Source organism: Balaenoptera borealis, assembly GCF_965194805.1.
Source record: "Balaenoptera borealis genome assembly, chromosome: 2".
NCBI classification, from domain to species: domain Eukaryota; kingdom Metazoa; phylum Chordata; class Mammalia; order Artiodactyla; family Balaenopteridae; genus Balaenoptera; species Balaenoptera borealis.
The window spans coordinates 164,291,531-164,304,813 of record NC_138867.1 but is presented as its reverse complement, the minus strand read 5'-3'; the positions used below and the strand labels follow the sequence as shown (position 1 = coordinate 164,304,813).

Below are 13,283 nucleotides of genomic sequence, written 5' to 3'. Positions count from 1 at the left end.
CGGGGAGAGCGCGGGTGAAAGCGCTCACGAGGGAGTGAACTGCGTCTCCGCACCGACACGCATGGGCAAACCTCGTCGACGCGTTCTGTCCGGGGTATGAAGCCCTCTCCTGCCTCTTCCAGGCTCTCCAGAAAGTACGTGCAGATACGCCCACCCCACCCTCGGACTCCGCGGGCCACAGCTGGAGGGACCAGCCCAGGAACCGAGGCAGGAAGAGGCCAGAGGTCAGCGGGTCTCGACCAGAGCCCATCAGACGGTCCCCCTTCACACACCACCAGAGGATCCTCTTGACCTGGGCAGTAGCCGCCAACCGACCACTAAGGTGGGCCCAGCGCGCGCTTGGCTACCTGGCATGGCTGGGCCCCCGAGGATCTCCTGGCAGAGGCGGGCATTCTCCTGGGCCGGGTCCGAGGGCATCTGCATGTGCAGGGCCTGGTCCAACTTGGCCAGGACGATCTGGCGCAGGTTGAAGAGGCCTGGAGGGCAGGAGGAAGGAGACGGGGGGCTGGCACTGTGTCCAGGACGCGCTTTCCAGCCGGGCGGTCCGGGAGCCCCTTTCCTTTCCCTCGGCCCGGCCGCACCGGGGTTGGCCAGCCGGGACTTGATGAGCTTGTCCAGCAGCTCCTGGGGGACGGCGCTGCCCGTGCCCCACCAAGACTGACAGCAGCACCAGGGCTTCACAGGGCGCAGCGCTCCCGGCCCCACAGCCTTCCCTCTGGTTCTCATCACCGCCTGTCACCAGACTGGCAGGCAACGTGCTTTTCTTTTCGTTTGTCTTTTTTCCGGCCCTCAGCCACGCAAAGGTGTGAAGCCCCGACACTCGCTGCCATGTGGATGCACCATGAGAACACGATGCTCAGCGAGAGAAGTCAGACACAGAAGGACACACAGGGTGTGACCCCACTAAGGGGAAACGTCCAGAACAGGTAGATCCACAGAGTCAGAGTGGGTTCCTGGTTGTCAGGGGCAGGGGAGGGGAGGGAATGATAACTAAGGGCGGGAGGGACATTTTTGGGGTGAGGGAAGTGTTCCAAAACAGGGCAGTAGTGACGGCTGCAGAGCTCAGTAAAGTGTCCCCACGCGCTCCGGTGCAGCCTGTGAGAGCATCGCTCTCAGGACGAAGGGCTGACCGCAGGAAGACTGAACGAGCACTGGGTCCGGGGCCCAGACGCTCAGCTGGGGACCCCCCCGTGGGGAAGTCACTAGGACTTGCTGAGCCTCCACCGAGACTGGCAGCAGCCCCACGGCCTCACAGAGCGCGGCGCTCCCAGCCCTCTCAGAGCCTACCCTCCAGTTCTCATCACCGGCTGTCACCAGAGTCGCAGGCAACGTGCCTTTTTAAAGGCAACTCTTGAATACATGTATTTAACATGCAGGGAACCAGTCCTGACTCCTTGATCTGCGACTTCCAGCCTCCAGAGTCTCGAGGACATCCACTTCCGTTGTTTACGCGCCCAGTGCTTGGGGTTTGATGATGGAAACTGACATCGAGGGCATCACCACGTGCAGGGTGACATCAGCGGAAGAATCCCGTGGCGAGGGCCTGCCTGAGGACCATGGGAGAGCCCGGGCCCTCCCCGCCCCCTGCCTGCAGCCCCGCGCCTGCACCCACCTGGGAGAGGAGCTGGTGCATCGCTTGCCAGAACTCATGGAAGTAGGTCTCCAGCTCATCATGCTGCAACAGGGATGGCGGGTTGGGCGTAGGCTTGGTGAAGTTGGCCACCATGGCCGCGATGGCAATCTGGCGCCTCCCATCCTGCTGCAGGCAGCCCGGCTGCAGGCCAAAGCAGGCCATGTGCCCGGACTTCCCTTCCCTGGGGAGGGACGCGGGTGAGGCCCCGCTTCCACAGAGGAGCCCCAGCCCACGGCCGACAGGTTCCCCCACGCATGCACCGAGGGTAGAGGTCCAAGTAGAACTTGCCGATGGATGACCTTGCCCGCGGCCGCGTCCCGGACCGTGTAGAGCCTCACATTTTCGTGACACATGTTGGCGCCCTCCTCCAGGTCGAAGGTCAGCCCCAGCAGCTCCTGGGAGATGCCCAGCCGCCCGCGCGTGACCACCTGCATGGAGAAGGACTCATTGAGCAGGTACTGGTCCTCGTGGTAGCGCGTCTCCTCCCCCTGGTTCATGTAGTAGCACAGGTCCTAGACGTTGATGGGCCCATCAAAGTGCAGGCCCCGCCTCTGGCACTCAGCCTTCTTTAGCTCCAGGATCACGGCTGCTCCAGCTCCCCGAGGGGCTTCAGCTTCTGGGCCAGCTTATCTGCGGGTGGAGGGGAGAGGCTCGGCTATGTCCCTGTGGCAGCCCCCAGCCGCCCTCCACCCCACGCCCCTCGAGGCAGAATGAAGGGTTGGGGAAGGCGACCCCCAAGGGCTGACACAGTGGGGTCTCAGGCAGCACCACGTCCAGTCAAGGTCCACCTGACCCCTGTCCCCACTGGGACTCGGGGAGGCGGGGTTACCTAGGAAAGTAGCCACCACCTGGCTGCTCTTGGCCATGTTCATCTCCAGCAGAGAGTTGGCACACGTGCTGAACCCCAGCAGGCGAGACTTCTGAGCCTGCAGCCTTACCAGCTCCCCGAGGATCGTGCAGTTCTCCTGGAACCCAGAGACTGCCGGCGCTGGGGACCGTGGGCCACGCCCTCCCCGCAGGCCCCGGGCCAGGTCTCTGCGGGCGGGCAGGGCTCTCAGACCACTGGCGGGCACAGCCAATCCCCCTCCCTCCTCCTCCTGGCCCGGATTTCTAGACCTTTGGTGCTGTCCTAACACGTGGTCTTTATGAACACAGGTCCTTTTGGAACCAGAAACGGCGTGAACCGTGATGGGCTCTAAGGCCAAGGGCAGGAAGAAATGCGGCCAGGCTCTCCAGAAGCCACCCAGGGGCCTCCCCGGGCTCAACAATACAAACTCAGCTGCCGTGCAGACAGCAACTCATCCCCACGGCGCCCGAACACCCAGCCCCTGGACGGCGAGACGCCTGTTGCTGCAGGTGGCCCGGGGCTGGCTGGTGAGGCCCGGCCCCAGGTGTACGCCACCTTCTCTGGGGCCACCTCTCCGGTTCTGCGGTGGGGTTCTCCTGGGAGCCCCCAGTCACCACAGGACTGTTCCCCGTGCCCCCCGCATCACCTGCGAGGCCCGGCAAGCACCAGTGGTGTCTGCGGGGAAGACAAAGGGCTCGTGCACAGCCCCCATCTACTGAAGATGCTGAACGGGAGAAGCACAGGCTGCAGCCACACGCGGTATGGACCAAACGCAAGTGTCCTTGCAGGAACCGATGTCTGAATGTCAAGGCCGTGCCCAGGCCACAGTGAGAAGGCCCAGACCCCACGCAAGGCACAGAGAGGGGATGGGGGGAACATCTGCGAATCTGAGCTCATCGGGCATCACCCCGGAGGGAGAGGGAGAGGGAGAGAGCCAGAAGGAGATACCGAGGGAGAGGGAGAGAGAGGGAGGGAGAGACTTCTGTCCCTTCCCTGGGGGTTCTCTAGTGCAGCCAAGGCTGAAAACCACTGCATTTCGGGAAATGGGTCCTCATAGAAAAGTTAAATAGTAGCTCATGGCATTATCGACACATATTAAAAAGGCCCCAAATCTTGGGGAGTCAGGGAGGGGAGCTGGCGGCTGCCTCGTAAAGGAGGAGAGATTGGGCGTCAGAGGAGGTGCCTGTGCAGCCCGCGGCTGCCGCCCAGGGCCCCGCAGACTTCATCTCCCAGCTGTGGTCCCGAGCTGGAAGGCAGCGGGGAGGTCAAGCCGTCCAAGCATCAATGTTGACTTCAGGGCTGATCTAAAAGGCGCCTGGTGTTTGTTGAAGCAGATAAAAGAGAAAGCAGTGGGGAGAGGATGGGAGGGGGAGGGAGCCCCCATCAGCCCTTCCTCTTCTCTCCCTCTCTGCTTCCCTCTCTCCCTCCTTCCCTCCCTCCCTCCCTCGACCTCCCTGCTTCTCACTCTCCCTCTCCCTCCATCTCTCCCTCTGCCTCTCTCCCTCTCCCTCTTTCCCTCTCCCTCTCTCCCTGTCCCCCTTTCCCTGTCCCTGTTTCCCTGTTCCGCTCTTCCGATACCTCTTTCCCTCTCCCTCTCTCCCTCTCTCCCTCTCTCCCTCCCTCTCTCCCTCTCTCCCTCCCTCTCTCCCTCTCCCTCGCTCCCTCTCCTCCCTCTCCCTCTCCCTCCAACTCTCCCTCTCCCTCCGTCTCTCCATCTCCCTCACTCCCTCCCAGAGACGGAGGAAGAGGCAGAGACAAGGGAGAGGGAGAGAGAGGGGGGAGAGAGGGAGAGAGAGAGAGGTGTCTTCCTCCCTTCCTTTCCCCCTCTCCCTCCCTCTCTCCCTCTCCTGCTCCCTCTCCCTCTCCCTCCACCTCCTTCCCTCTCTTGAGAGGGAAGGAGGTGGAGGGAGAGGGAGAGGGAGCAGGAGAGGGAAGGGGGAGAGGGAGAGAGAGGGGGAGAGGGAGAGAGGGATAGAGGGAGGGAACTAAAGACAAAGACGTCTCTCCCTCCCTCACTCTATCCCTCTCTCCCTCCCTCCCTTTATCCCTCTCTCCCTCCCTCTCTCCCTCTCCCTCCATCTCTCCATCTCCCTCACTCCCTCCTAGAGACGGAGGAAGAGGCAGAGACAAGGGAGAGGGAGAGAGGGAGAGGGAGAGAGAGGGGGGAGAGAGGGAGAGAGAGAGAGGTCTCTTCCTCCCTCCCTTTCCCTCTCTCCTTCTTCTCTCCCTCTCTCCCTCTTCCCTCTCCCTCTCCCTCTCTCCCCCCTCCCTCTGCCCCTCTCCCTCGTCTCTGCCTCTCCCTCCATCTCTCCCTCTCTGAGAGGGAGTGAGGGAGAGGGAGAGACGGAGGGAGAGGGAGAGAGGGAGAGACAGAGGGAGGGAGAGGGAGAGGGAGAGAGGAAGGGAAAGGGCGAGGGAGGGAGAGGGAAGGAGGGCGAGACATCTCTCCCTCTCCCTCCACCTCCCTCTCTCCCTCTCCCTCCCTTCCTCTCTCTCTCCTAGAAGGAGGGAGAGAGAGGGAGAGACAGAGGGAGAGGAGAGGGAGGGAGCGAAGGAGAGGGGGAGTCGGAGAAGGAGGTAGGGAGAGGGAGAAGGAGAGAGGGTGCCTGCTTCCCTCTCTGTCTCCCTCCCTCTCTCTCCGTGTCCCTCTCTCCCCCCTCTCCCTCTCCCTCTGTCTCTCCCTCTCTGGGAGGGAGAGAGGGAGAGGGAGAAGGAGGGAAAGTGATGGAGGGAGGGAGAGGGAGAGAGGGAGAGAAGGAGGAGAGAGGGAGAGGGAGGGAGGAAGAGACCTCTCTCTCTCTCCCTCTCTCCCCCCTCCCTCTCCCTCTCCCTCTCTCCCTCTCCCTTGTCTCTGCCTCTCCCTCCATCTCTCCCTCTCTGGGAGGGAGTGAGGGAGATGGAGAGCCGGAGGGAGAGGGAGAGGGAGAGGGAGGAGAGGGAGAGAGGGAAGGAGAGAGGGATAGAGGGAGGGAGGGAGAGACGTCTTTGTCTTTCCTTCCCTCCCTCTATCCCTCTCTCCCTCTCCCCCTCTCTCTCCCTCTCCCCCTCCCTCTCCCTCTCCCCCTCCCTCTCCTGCTCTCTCTCCCTCTCCCTCCACCTCCTTTCCTCTCTGGAGAAGGAAGGAGGTGGAGGGAGAGGGAGAGGGAGGGAGAGAGGGAGAGGGAAAGAGGTAGAGGCAAAGAGGTAGAGGCAGAGCGGAACACGGAAACAAGGACAGGGAAACAGGCACAGGGAGAGAGGCAGGGACAGAGGGAGAGGAGAGGGAAGAGGGAGAGAAAAGGGGGAGAGGAAAGAGGCAGAGGAAAGAGGCAGAGGGAGAGAGGGAGAGGGAGAGAGGGAGAGGGAAGAGGGAGAGGGAGGGAGAGAGGGAGAGACAGATGGAGAGAGAGAGGGAGAGGGAAAGAGGTAGAGGGAGAGTGGAACAGGGAAAGAGGGATAGGGAGAGAGGGAGGGAGAGAGGGAGGAGAGGAAGCAGGGAGAAAAGAGAAAGAACACACCATCTACATTTCTGTCAAATGACACCGGGGATCCTTACACAACCAGGAGAAAATAGCACAGGGAGGCTCTTTCTCAGCTGGAACTGGAACTGCAGACGGGGCCAAACACCACCAGGCTGGCCACACTTGTCCAGCCGCCGCTCCAGCCCTGTGAGCCGTGAGTCCGGTCACCAGGGCTCTGAGTGTCTGCTCCAGGGAGCTGGGGTTCACCCTCTCACCCGGGAGGCCGGGCCAAGACAGCAGGGCCCTGGGCTGGACACATAGGGGGAAAAGCATCCCCACAGGACAGCTTGTGCGAGCAGATTCAGCTGCCAGATTCTAGAGGCCCGGGACCACCCTGTGGCCCGTGAAACCCAGGAGCCACGAGGGTCTTGCATCGTGATTCCTGTCCGTTGGACTGTAAAGTTTATGTAGGGAATCTTGGAAACAGTGCTAACAAGGCTGAATTGGAACGAGCTTTAGGCTATTATGGACACTCTTATGGAAGTGTGTGGGTTGCTAAAAACCCTCCCGGCTTCGCTCTTGTTGAATGTGAAGATCCCTGAGATGCAGCCGATGCTGTCCGAGAACTAGATGGGAGAACCCTATGTGGCTGCCAAGTAAGAGTGGACCTGTCGAATGGGGAAAAGAGAAGTCGAAATCGTGGCCGCCTCCTTCTTGAGGTCGTCGCCCTTGAGGTGATTATCGGAGGAGGAGTCCTCCATCTCCCACACATCTCCGAGATGGAGAGCCTTCTCCGTCAGCCAGAGCAGGTCCCTTTCTAGATATAGGAGAAGAGAGAGATCACTGTCCCAGGAGAGAAATCACAAGCCGTCCTGATCTTTCCCTAGGTCTCCTAGCTGATCTAGGTCAAATAAATGAAAGGAAATAGAAGACCACTTTGCAAGAGGAGTGGTGTACAGGCAATAACTTCATTTGGCGGGAGTATGTACAGAAAATTCAAGTTTTGTTAGAGACTTCCGAAGCTTGGTGCACTTTTTAAATGTTTTAGTTGTTCACATTTGTTTGTCTCTTGGGACAGTGACACATAAAGGTGTCAATCTCTCTGGTTTGAAATGGGTCATATGAGGCATGTAATATGAAGAATTGTTACCTTACAATGTTCCCTTAAGCAAAATTGAATTTGCTTTGAATTTTTGGTCTTGCCTAGACTGATAATAAAACTCTAACTCCTGCCCACCTAAAGTGTGATGTTTACTATTATGGAAACAACACTGGCAAACATTGAAAACACTTTCTGTAGCTGGGATATGGTATGCAGCTGTAGTTAAGCAAGCAGTCTTTAAAAGGTGCTGTGAACACAAGCCAGCAGGTAAAAATGAAAGCCGCACCCTTACCCTAGATTAGAGGTTTAAAAATTCCACTAGTCTTCACACTGGACAAGAGGTTGTCCAGGGAGTTTAGAATCTAAGAAGTTTCAAGGAAGTTAGTTTACCTTTGAGTTAGGTCATAAGTCCCCTCTGTGATTGCTGTACATGAATACATAGCTCTTTGTAATATTTTTTGGAAATTTGAGATTGTCAAGATACCAATGTCCTGCCAGATTAAGAGTATATTGTAGAGCTGAACTTTGAGTTACTGTGCAATTTTTTTTTTCATGCTGTCATTTGTAATATGTTTTGTGAGAATCCTTGGGATTAAAGTTTTGGTTGCAAAAGAAAAAAAGAAAAGAAAAGAATCCGCCTGCCAATGCAGGGGACACAGGTTCAAGCCCTGGTCCGGGAAGATCCCAGGTGCCGCAGATCAACTAAGCCCGTGGGCCACAACTACTGAGCCTGCGCTCTAGATCCTGGGAGCCAGAACTACTGAGCCCCCGTGCCACAACTACAGAAGCCCACACGCAACGAAGACCCAATGCAGCAAAAAAAAAAAAAAAAAAAAAAAAAAAAAGACGATACTGACCAGGTGATCAAGGGTAAAATCGTTTGTCATAAGTCCCGTTGATGGTGTGTATCCTTGATGTGACCTGAGGAGAATGGCATTTTTATCTCTGTCTGGATCTTCCTCCCCAAACCCCATAACTCCAGACCAACCATAAGAAAAACATCAGAAAACAAACAGACAAACAAATTGAGGGACAAAATACCTGACCAGTCCTCCTCAAAACTTTCAAGGTATCAAAACCCAGGGACGTCTGAGAGATGTCACAGCCCAGAGGAGAATGGGACAGAAAAAGGATGTTAGGGGAAAACTAGGGAAATTCTAATCAAGTGTGGACGTTAGTTAATAACAATGAATCCATCTTGGTTCCTTAGTTGGATAAACATGTCGTACTAACGTACTAACGTGTTGGAAATAGGGGAACTGGGTCAGGGTCCACGGCACTCTGTACACTCTGTACAGATCTTTGCAACTTTTTTGTAACTCTAAGCTATTCTAAAATTAAGCGAGTACTGAACAGAGATAAGAATGTTATTTCCCTGATTTGAACATGCCTGAGTTTCTTTTCATGGTCACATTTTTGCTATCTGGATGTGTCTTGGAATCAGTAGCAAAGGAGAGTTGCCAGCCCCTGGGAAGATGTGGGTGGTTTGCAGGTGGCTCGCTCTGGAGCTGAAAACCACGGTGGGAAGTCTGCAGCCTCGGGTTGCACTTAGAACCATGGGAGGGGATGGGCCAGCTCAGTTAGGGATGGAACCTATAAATAAAACTTTTTTCTTTTCCATTATGGCTTATCACAGGATATTGAATATAGTTCCCTGTGCTAGACAGTAGGACGTTGTAGTTTATCCATCCTATATTTAATAGTTTGCATCTGCTAACCCCAAACTCCCAGTCCAACCCTCCCTCACTCTTTCTCCCCCTTGGCAACCACAAATCTGTTCTCTATGTCTGCGAGTCTGTTTTTGTTTCATAGACGAATTCACTTGTGTCGTATTTTAGATTTCACATATAAGTGAGATCATATGATATTTGTCTTTCTCTTCTGACTTTCTTCACTTAGTATGATAATCTCTAGGTCCATCCACGTTGCTGCAAATAGCATTATTTCATTCTTTTTATGGCTGAATAATATTCCATTGTATATATGTACCACATCTTCTTTATCCATTCATCCATCAGTGGACATTTAGGTAGCTTCCATGTCTTGGCTATTGTAAATAGTGCTGCAATGAACATTGGGGTGCATGTATCTTTTCTTTCTTTCTTTCTTCTTTCTTTCTTTCTTTCTTTCTTCCTTTCTTCCTTTCTTTCTTTCTTCCTTTCTTCCTTTCTTTCTCTCTCTCTTTCTTTCTCTCTCTCTCTTTCTCTCTTTCTTTCTTTCTTCTTTCTTTCTTTCTTCTTTTATTGTCACACAGCATGTGAGATCTTAGTTCCCTGACCAGAGATGGAACCCATGCCCCCTACACTGGAAGCATGGAGTCTTAACCACTGGACCACCAGGGAAATCCCAGGGCTGTATGTATAGTTTTGAATTAGAGTTTTCTCCAGATCTATGCCCAGGAGTGGAATTGCGGGACCCTATGGCAGCTGTATCTGTTCCTGCACATCTCACATCAACCACCTGCACTCCAATCCTTGCTCTCAACGTCATCTTCGGGGAACCCAACCTGCGACAGGGACCTTGACAAGAAGAAATGGCTGAGGGAAAAGCTACCTGCACAGGGAGTAGATAGAGGCCATTGCGCCTGGGGTGCAGTGGGGAGAGTGGGCACAGAGATTTGTCATTTCACCCCCGATACTCATCTCAGCCCTCCTGGCTGACCCACTCTAGGTCACCTCGGGATACAGAGGTGACCCAGTTAGAGTCCCTGCCTGTGCAGGAAGCTGGGGGCACCAGCGGGTCTGAATCATATTAGTGCAGGGCCTCCCCCGCGGCACTGGGGTTATTCGGGGCGGGTCATCCTCTGCTGAGGGCCCCTCCTGGGCACTGTGTGGGGTTTAGCAGCATCCCTGGCTGCACCCATTTGATTCCAGGGGCCCCTCCCCCCCCAGTTGTGACAACCACAGATTTTCCCTACACATCACGGAAGAACTGGGTGAGGCGGGGGCAGGATGGCCCTGGGCGAGGACAGCTGTGTTGAAGCAACCAGCCTGGCCCAGGGCAAGGTCTGCCCCAATCCCGTCAGCGCCTGCATTTAGAACTGCCCCTTTCCTCTCCCACCTCCCCTGCCCTGCAGTGGTCTCCGAGACATCATCCCCATGTAATAAGTCACACCTTCTCAGTTTACTGTTTGCTGCCCTCGCTAGAACGTGAGCTCTTTGAGGACAGGGATGCAGTTATGTCCCCAGCACCTAGAAGAGTGTCTGCTGTGTAGTAGATGCTTCATAAATACTTGCTGAATAAAGGAGTTGAATAAAGGGATGAGTGGATGAATGAATGAAGGTTACAATGGAAGGAGGGGGGAGATTCCCTTTCTAGCTCTCGGCGGTTGGGAGATCAAGTGAAAGATCTGTCCTAAATAGGCTGACCAGCCTTCTGGGGTTCCCCGGGACTGAGGGTTTCCCCAGAGTTCCAGCGCTCAAACCTGAGCGGTCCTGGGCAAACTGGGGGCGGGTGTTGGTCACTCTATCTAAACACAGTAACAATTCCAGCTGCAATAGCAATGGCCAATGACCTCTAAGGTCCTATTGACCATGCACAGTTCTTTACCTGGGGGGGAGGGGTGGGCCGGGACTGGAATTCTGGTGATCCAGGGCGGGTGAGGGTACACCCCGGGCTTGTGGAGGGGAGTCCAGGAAGGTTCTGGAGGAAGTGACAGTGACACAGGAGGGAGGGAGGAATCTAAGGAAGAACGTCCCACATGACAAAGTGTGCCAATGGCCCTGGGCCCAAGGTCACACCTGACCAGGGCTTGCTTTTTTTTTTTTTCTAATTTACTTTTTCCCACATGGATATGCAATTGTCCTAATGCCATTTACTGAAAACTCCTTAATTTCCCCACTTTCTGTCGTATCAAGTTCTCATATATCTGTTTCCGGACCTTTATTCTATACCATAGAGCTATACGTCCCATCCTTGCACCGCTAGGGCTGTTTCATCACTATAACTTTATTTTTTATTCATTTATTTTTTTTGGCCGTGCCGTGCGGCATGTGGGATCTTATTTCCCTGACCAGGGATCGAACCCTCGCCCCCTGCAGTGGAAGCTCGGAGTCTTAATCACTGGACTACCAGGGAAGTCCCCAGGGCTTGCTTTGACATCCATCGAATGGTGGCAGGTGGGCACGGGGAGCAGCTGTCTGTGAGCCATCCTGTGTAGAAATGCAGGGTGGAGGGGAGGACGGATGGAGCGGGAGGGGAAGAAGCGGAGGAGGGAGGGAAGGAGGGAGGGCGAGAGACAGACAGAGAGTTTCCGGAGACAATAGCTCTGGCCGTGTCCTAGGGCATGAAAGCTGAAAATAGCTCCTAGTGCCGGGAGCCTTGGAGCCAGAGCCTGGGAGCCAGGGTGACTGGCTCTCCTCCCTGGTGTGTGTGTGTTGCGGGGTGGGGGTGGGGGTGGGGTGGCTCTGGGCTTCTCAGGCTGGGAGTGGGGTGCACAGAGCAGGGACAGAGCAGGGACCCTTCTCTCTGGGACCTCGTGGGCCATCCTCAGCTCACAAAGCTGAGCCACTCCTGGCCCTACGAGTGGGGGGCTTCTCCTCCCTGTCCCCTGGATCACAGCCCCTCACACACAACTTCCCCGTGTGTGTTCCCAGCAACCAAGAGAATCTGTTTTTAAAAGATTTGGGAGAGGGGGGTAAACATACAAACAAGAGCAGAATGGATACTTTTTCAGAATGTGAATGGCTCTGTGTAAGCCCACCCCCAGGGTAACCACAGTCCTGACCTCTAACACCCTTGACGAGTCAGCCTTGGTCTGGGCTTGCGGACCCACGGAAGCTTCCTCATCCCCTCCTTCAGATCCCGTCTCTCCCTCAGCGTCTTTGTGAGAAGCACCCGGGGAAGTGGGACTGCTAGGCTGTACTGCTGCTAGAACTCCACCTGGGCTCCACCAGGCTCCAGCCCCCCGCCCTGTGCACCTCTCTGACCCTGAGGCACCTCAAGTGGTAGGAGCCGCATCACCTTCCCTCCTGGGACTTGTGACACTTAAGGCAGACACCGAAAGGACAAGCCTTTGGCTCCCTGGCTGGCAAAGAGCAGGTACTCAATTGTCATAAGTGTCCGTATCAGTGAGGGTTCTCCAGACAAACAGAATCCATAGGGTGTGTGTGTGTATATACACACACACGTACATATGTACATGCATACAAAAATATACAGCTGTGTATATATGCAGTATGCATACACACATATACACATATAGTATATACAATACACACATACATATATACACACATATAAAATGCATAGTTTGTATATATACAGTATGTATACACACATATACACATAATAGATACAATACACACAGACATATACACTATACATACACACATATAAAATGCATAGTTTGTATATATACAGTATGTACATATATGTATAACACATGCAATATACACACCTAGGTACATATATATCATACACATATACACACATACAAAGATATTTAGGTGTGTATATAGACAGTATACATACATACACATATAATATATGCAATACATACACGTACATACATATAGACACACATATACACCTACATATGAAAGCATATAGCATAGAAATATATATGTACTGTATATATAAATTCATCGTATATATACATACATATATCATATATATAAGATATAGACACATACATATATACAATGTATACACACACATACACACCTATATGTAAATATGCGCATGTACATACACATATAAATACATACGCAAGTGTGTATATAATAGTATATACATATATACATATAATACCTAGAAACATATACACATACAGGTATACAACATATATACACGCCTATATATAAATATACACTGTATACATACATACATACATACAGTGTACATATACTGTATATATACACACCCATATATCCATATATGGGTGTGTGTATATATACAGCATGTTCACATTTATAATATGTATACTATATATATACACATACATACATGTATACAATATATACACACAAATATATAGGCTTGTATGTATACTGTATATAGTACTTACACATATACTACAAACGCACGCACATATAAACATATGTGTATACATATATATAATATGTATACACACATATACAAATTAAGAGGCTTGTATATATTCAGTATTTTTACATATATAGTTTTGTTTTAAGGAGTTCACTCATTTGACCGTGAGGCAGGACTCTGGGCTGGAGACACAGGGAAGAGCTGATGTCCCAAGGCCATTGGAGGAACAGTTCCCTCTTTCTACGGAACCTCATTTTCTCTCCAGTCCTTCAA

At 53.3% G+C, this 13,283-nt stretch overlaps 1 protein-coding gene and 1 long non-coding RNA gene across 2 annotated transcripts in view; both read left to right on the top strand.

Moving 5' to 3' along the window:
• LOC309623564 overlaps window positions 1–7,335 on the top strand; it is a 45,036-nt gene extending 37,701 nt beyond the window's left edge. Inside the window, exons 2-6 of the long non-coding RNA XR_014241405.1 lie at window positions 123–322; window positions 794–1,654; window positions 2,005–2,088; window positions 2,789–4,280; window positions 5,750–7,335. This is a non-coding gene — a long non-coding RNA (uncharacterized lncRNA). The remainder of the gene's footprint in view (window positions 1–122; window positions 323–793; window positions 1,655–2,004; window positions 2,089–2,788; window positions 4,281–5,749) is intronic.
• The window catches only part of LOC309623510 (uncharacterized protein), a gene marked incomplete at its 5' end in the record, with an annotated part of 100,966 nt that continues 94,233 nt past the window's right edge, over window positions 6,551–13,283 (top strand). Inside the window, one exon of the mRNA XM_082380455.1 lies at window positions 6,551–6,576. Coding sequence (XP_082236581.1) covers window positions 6,551–6,576 — 26 coding nt within the window. The remainder of the gene's footprint in view (window positions 6,577–13,283) is intronic.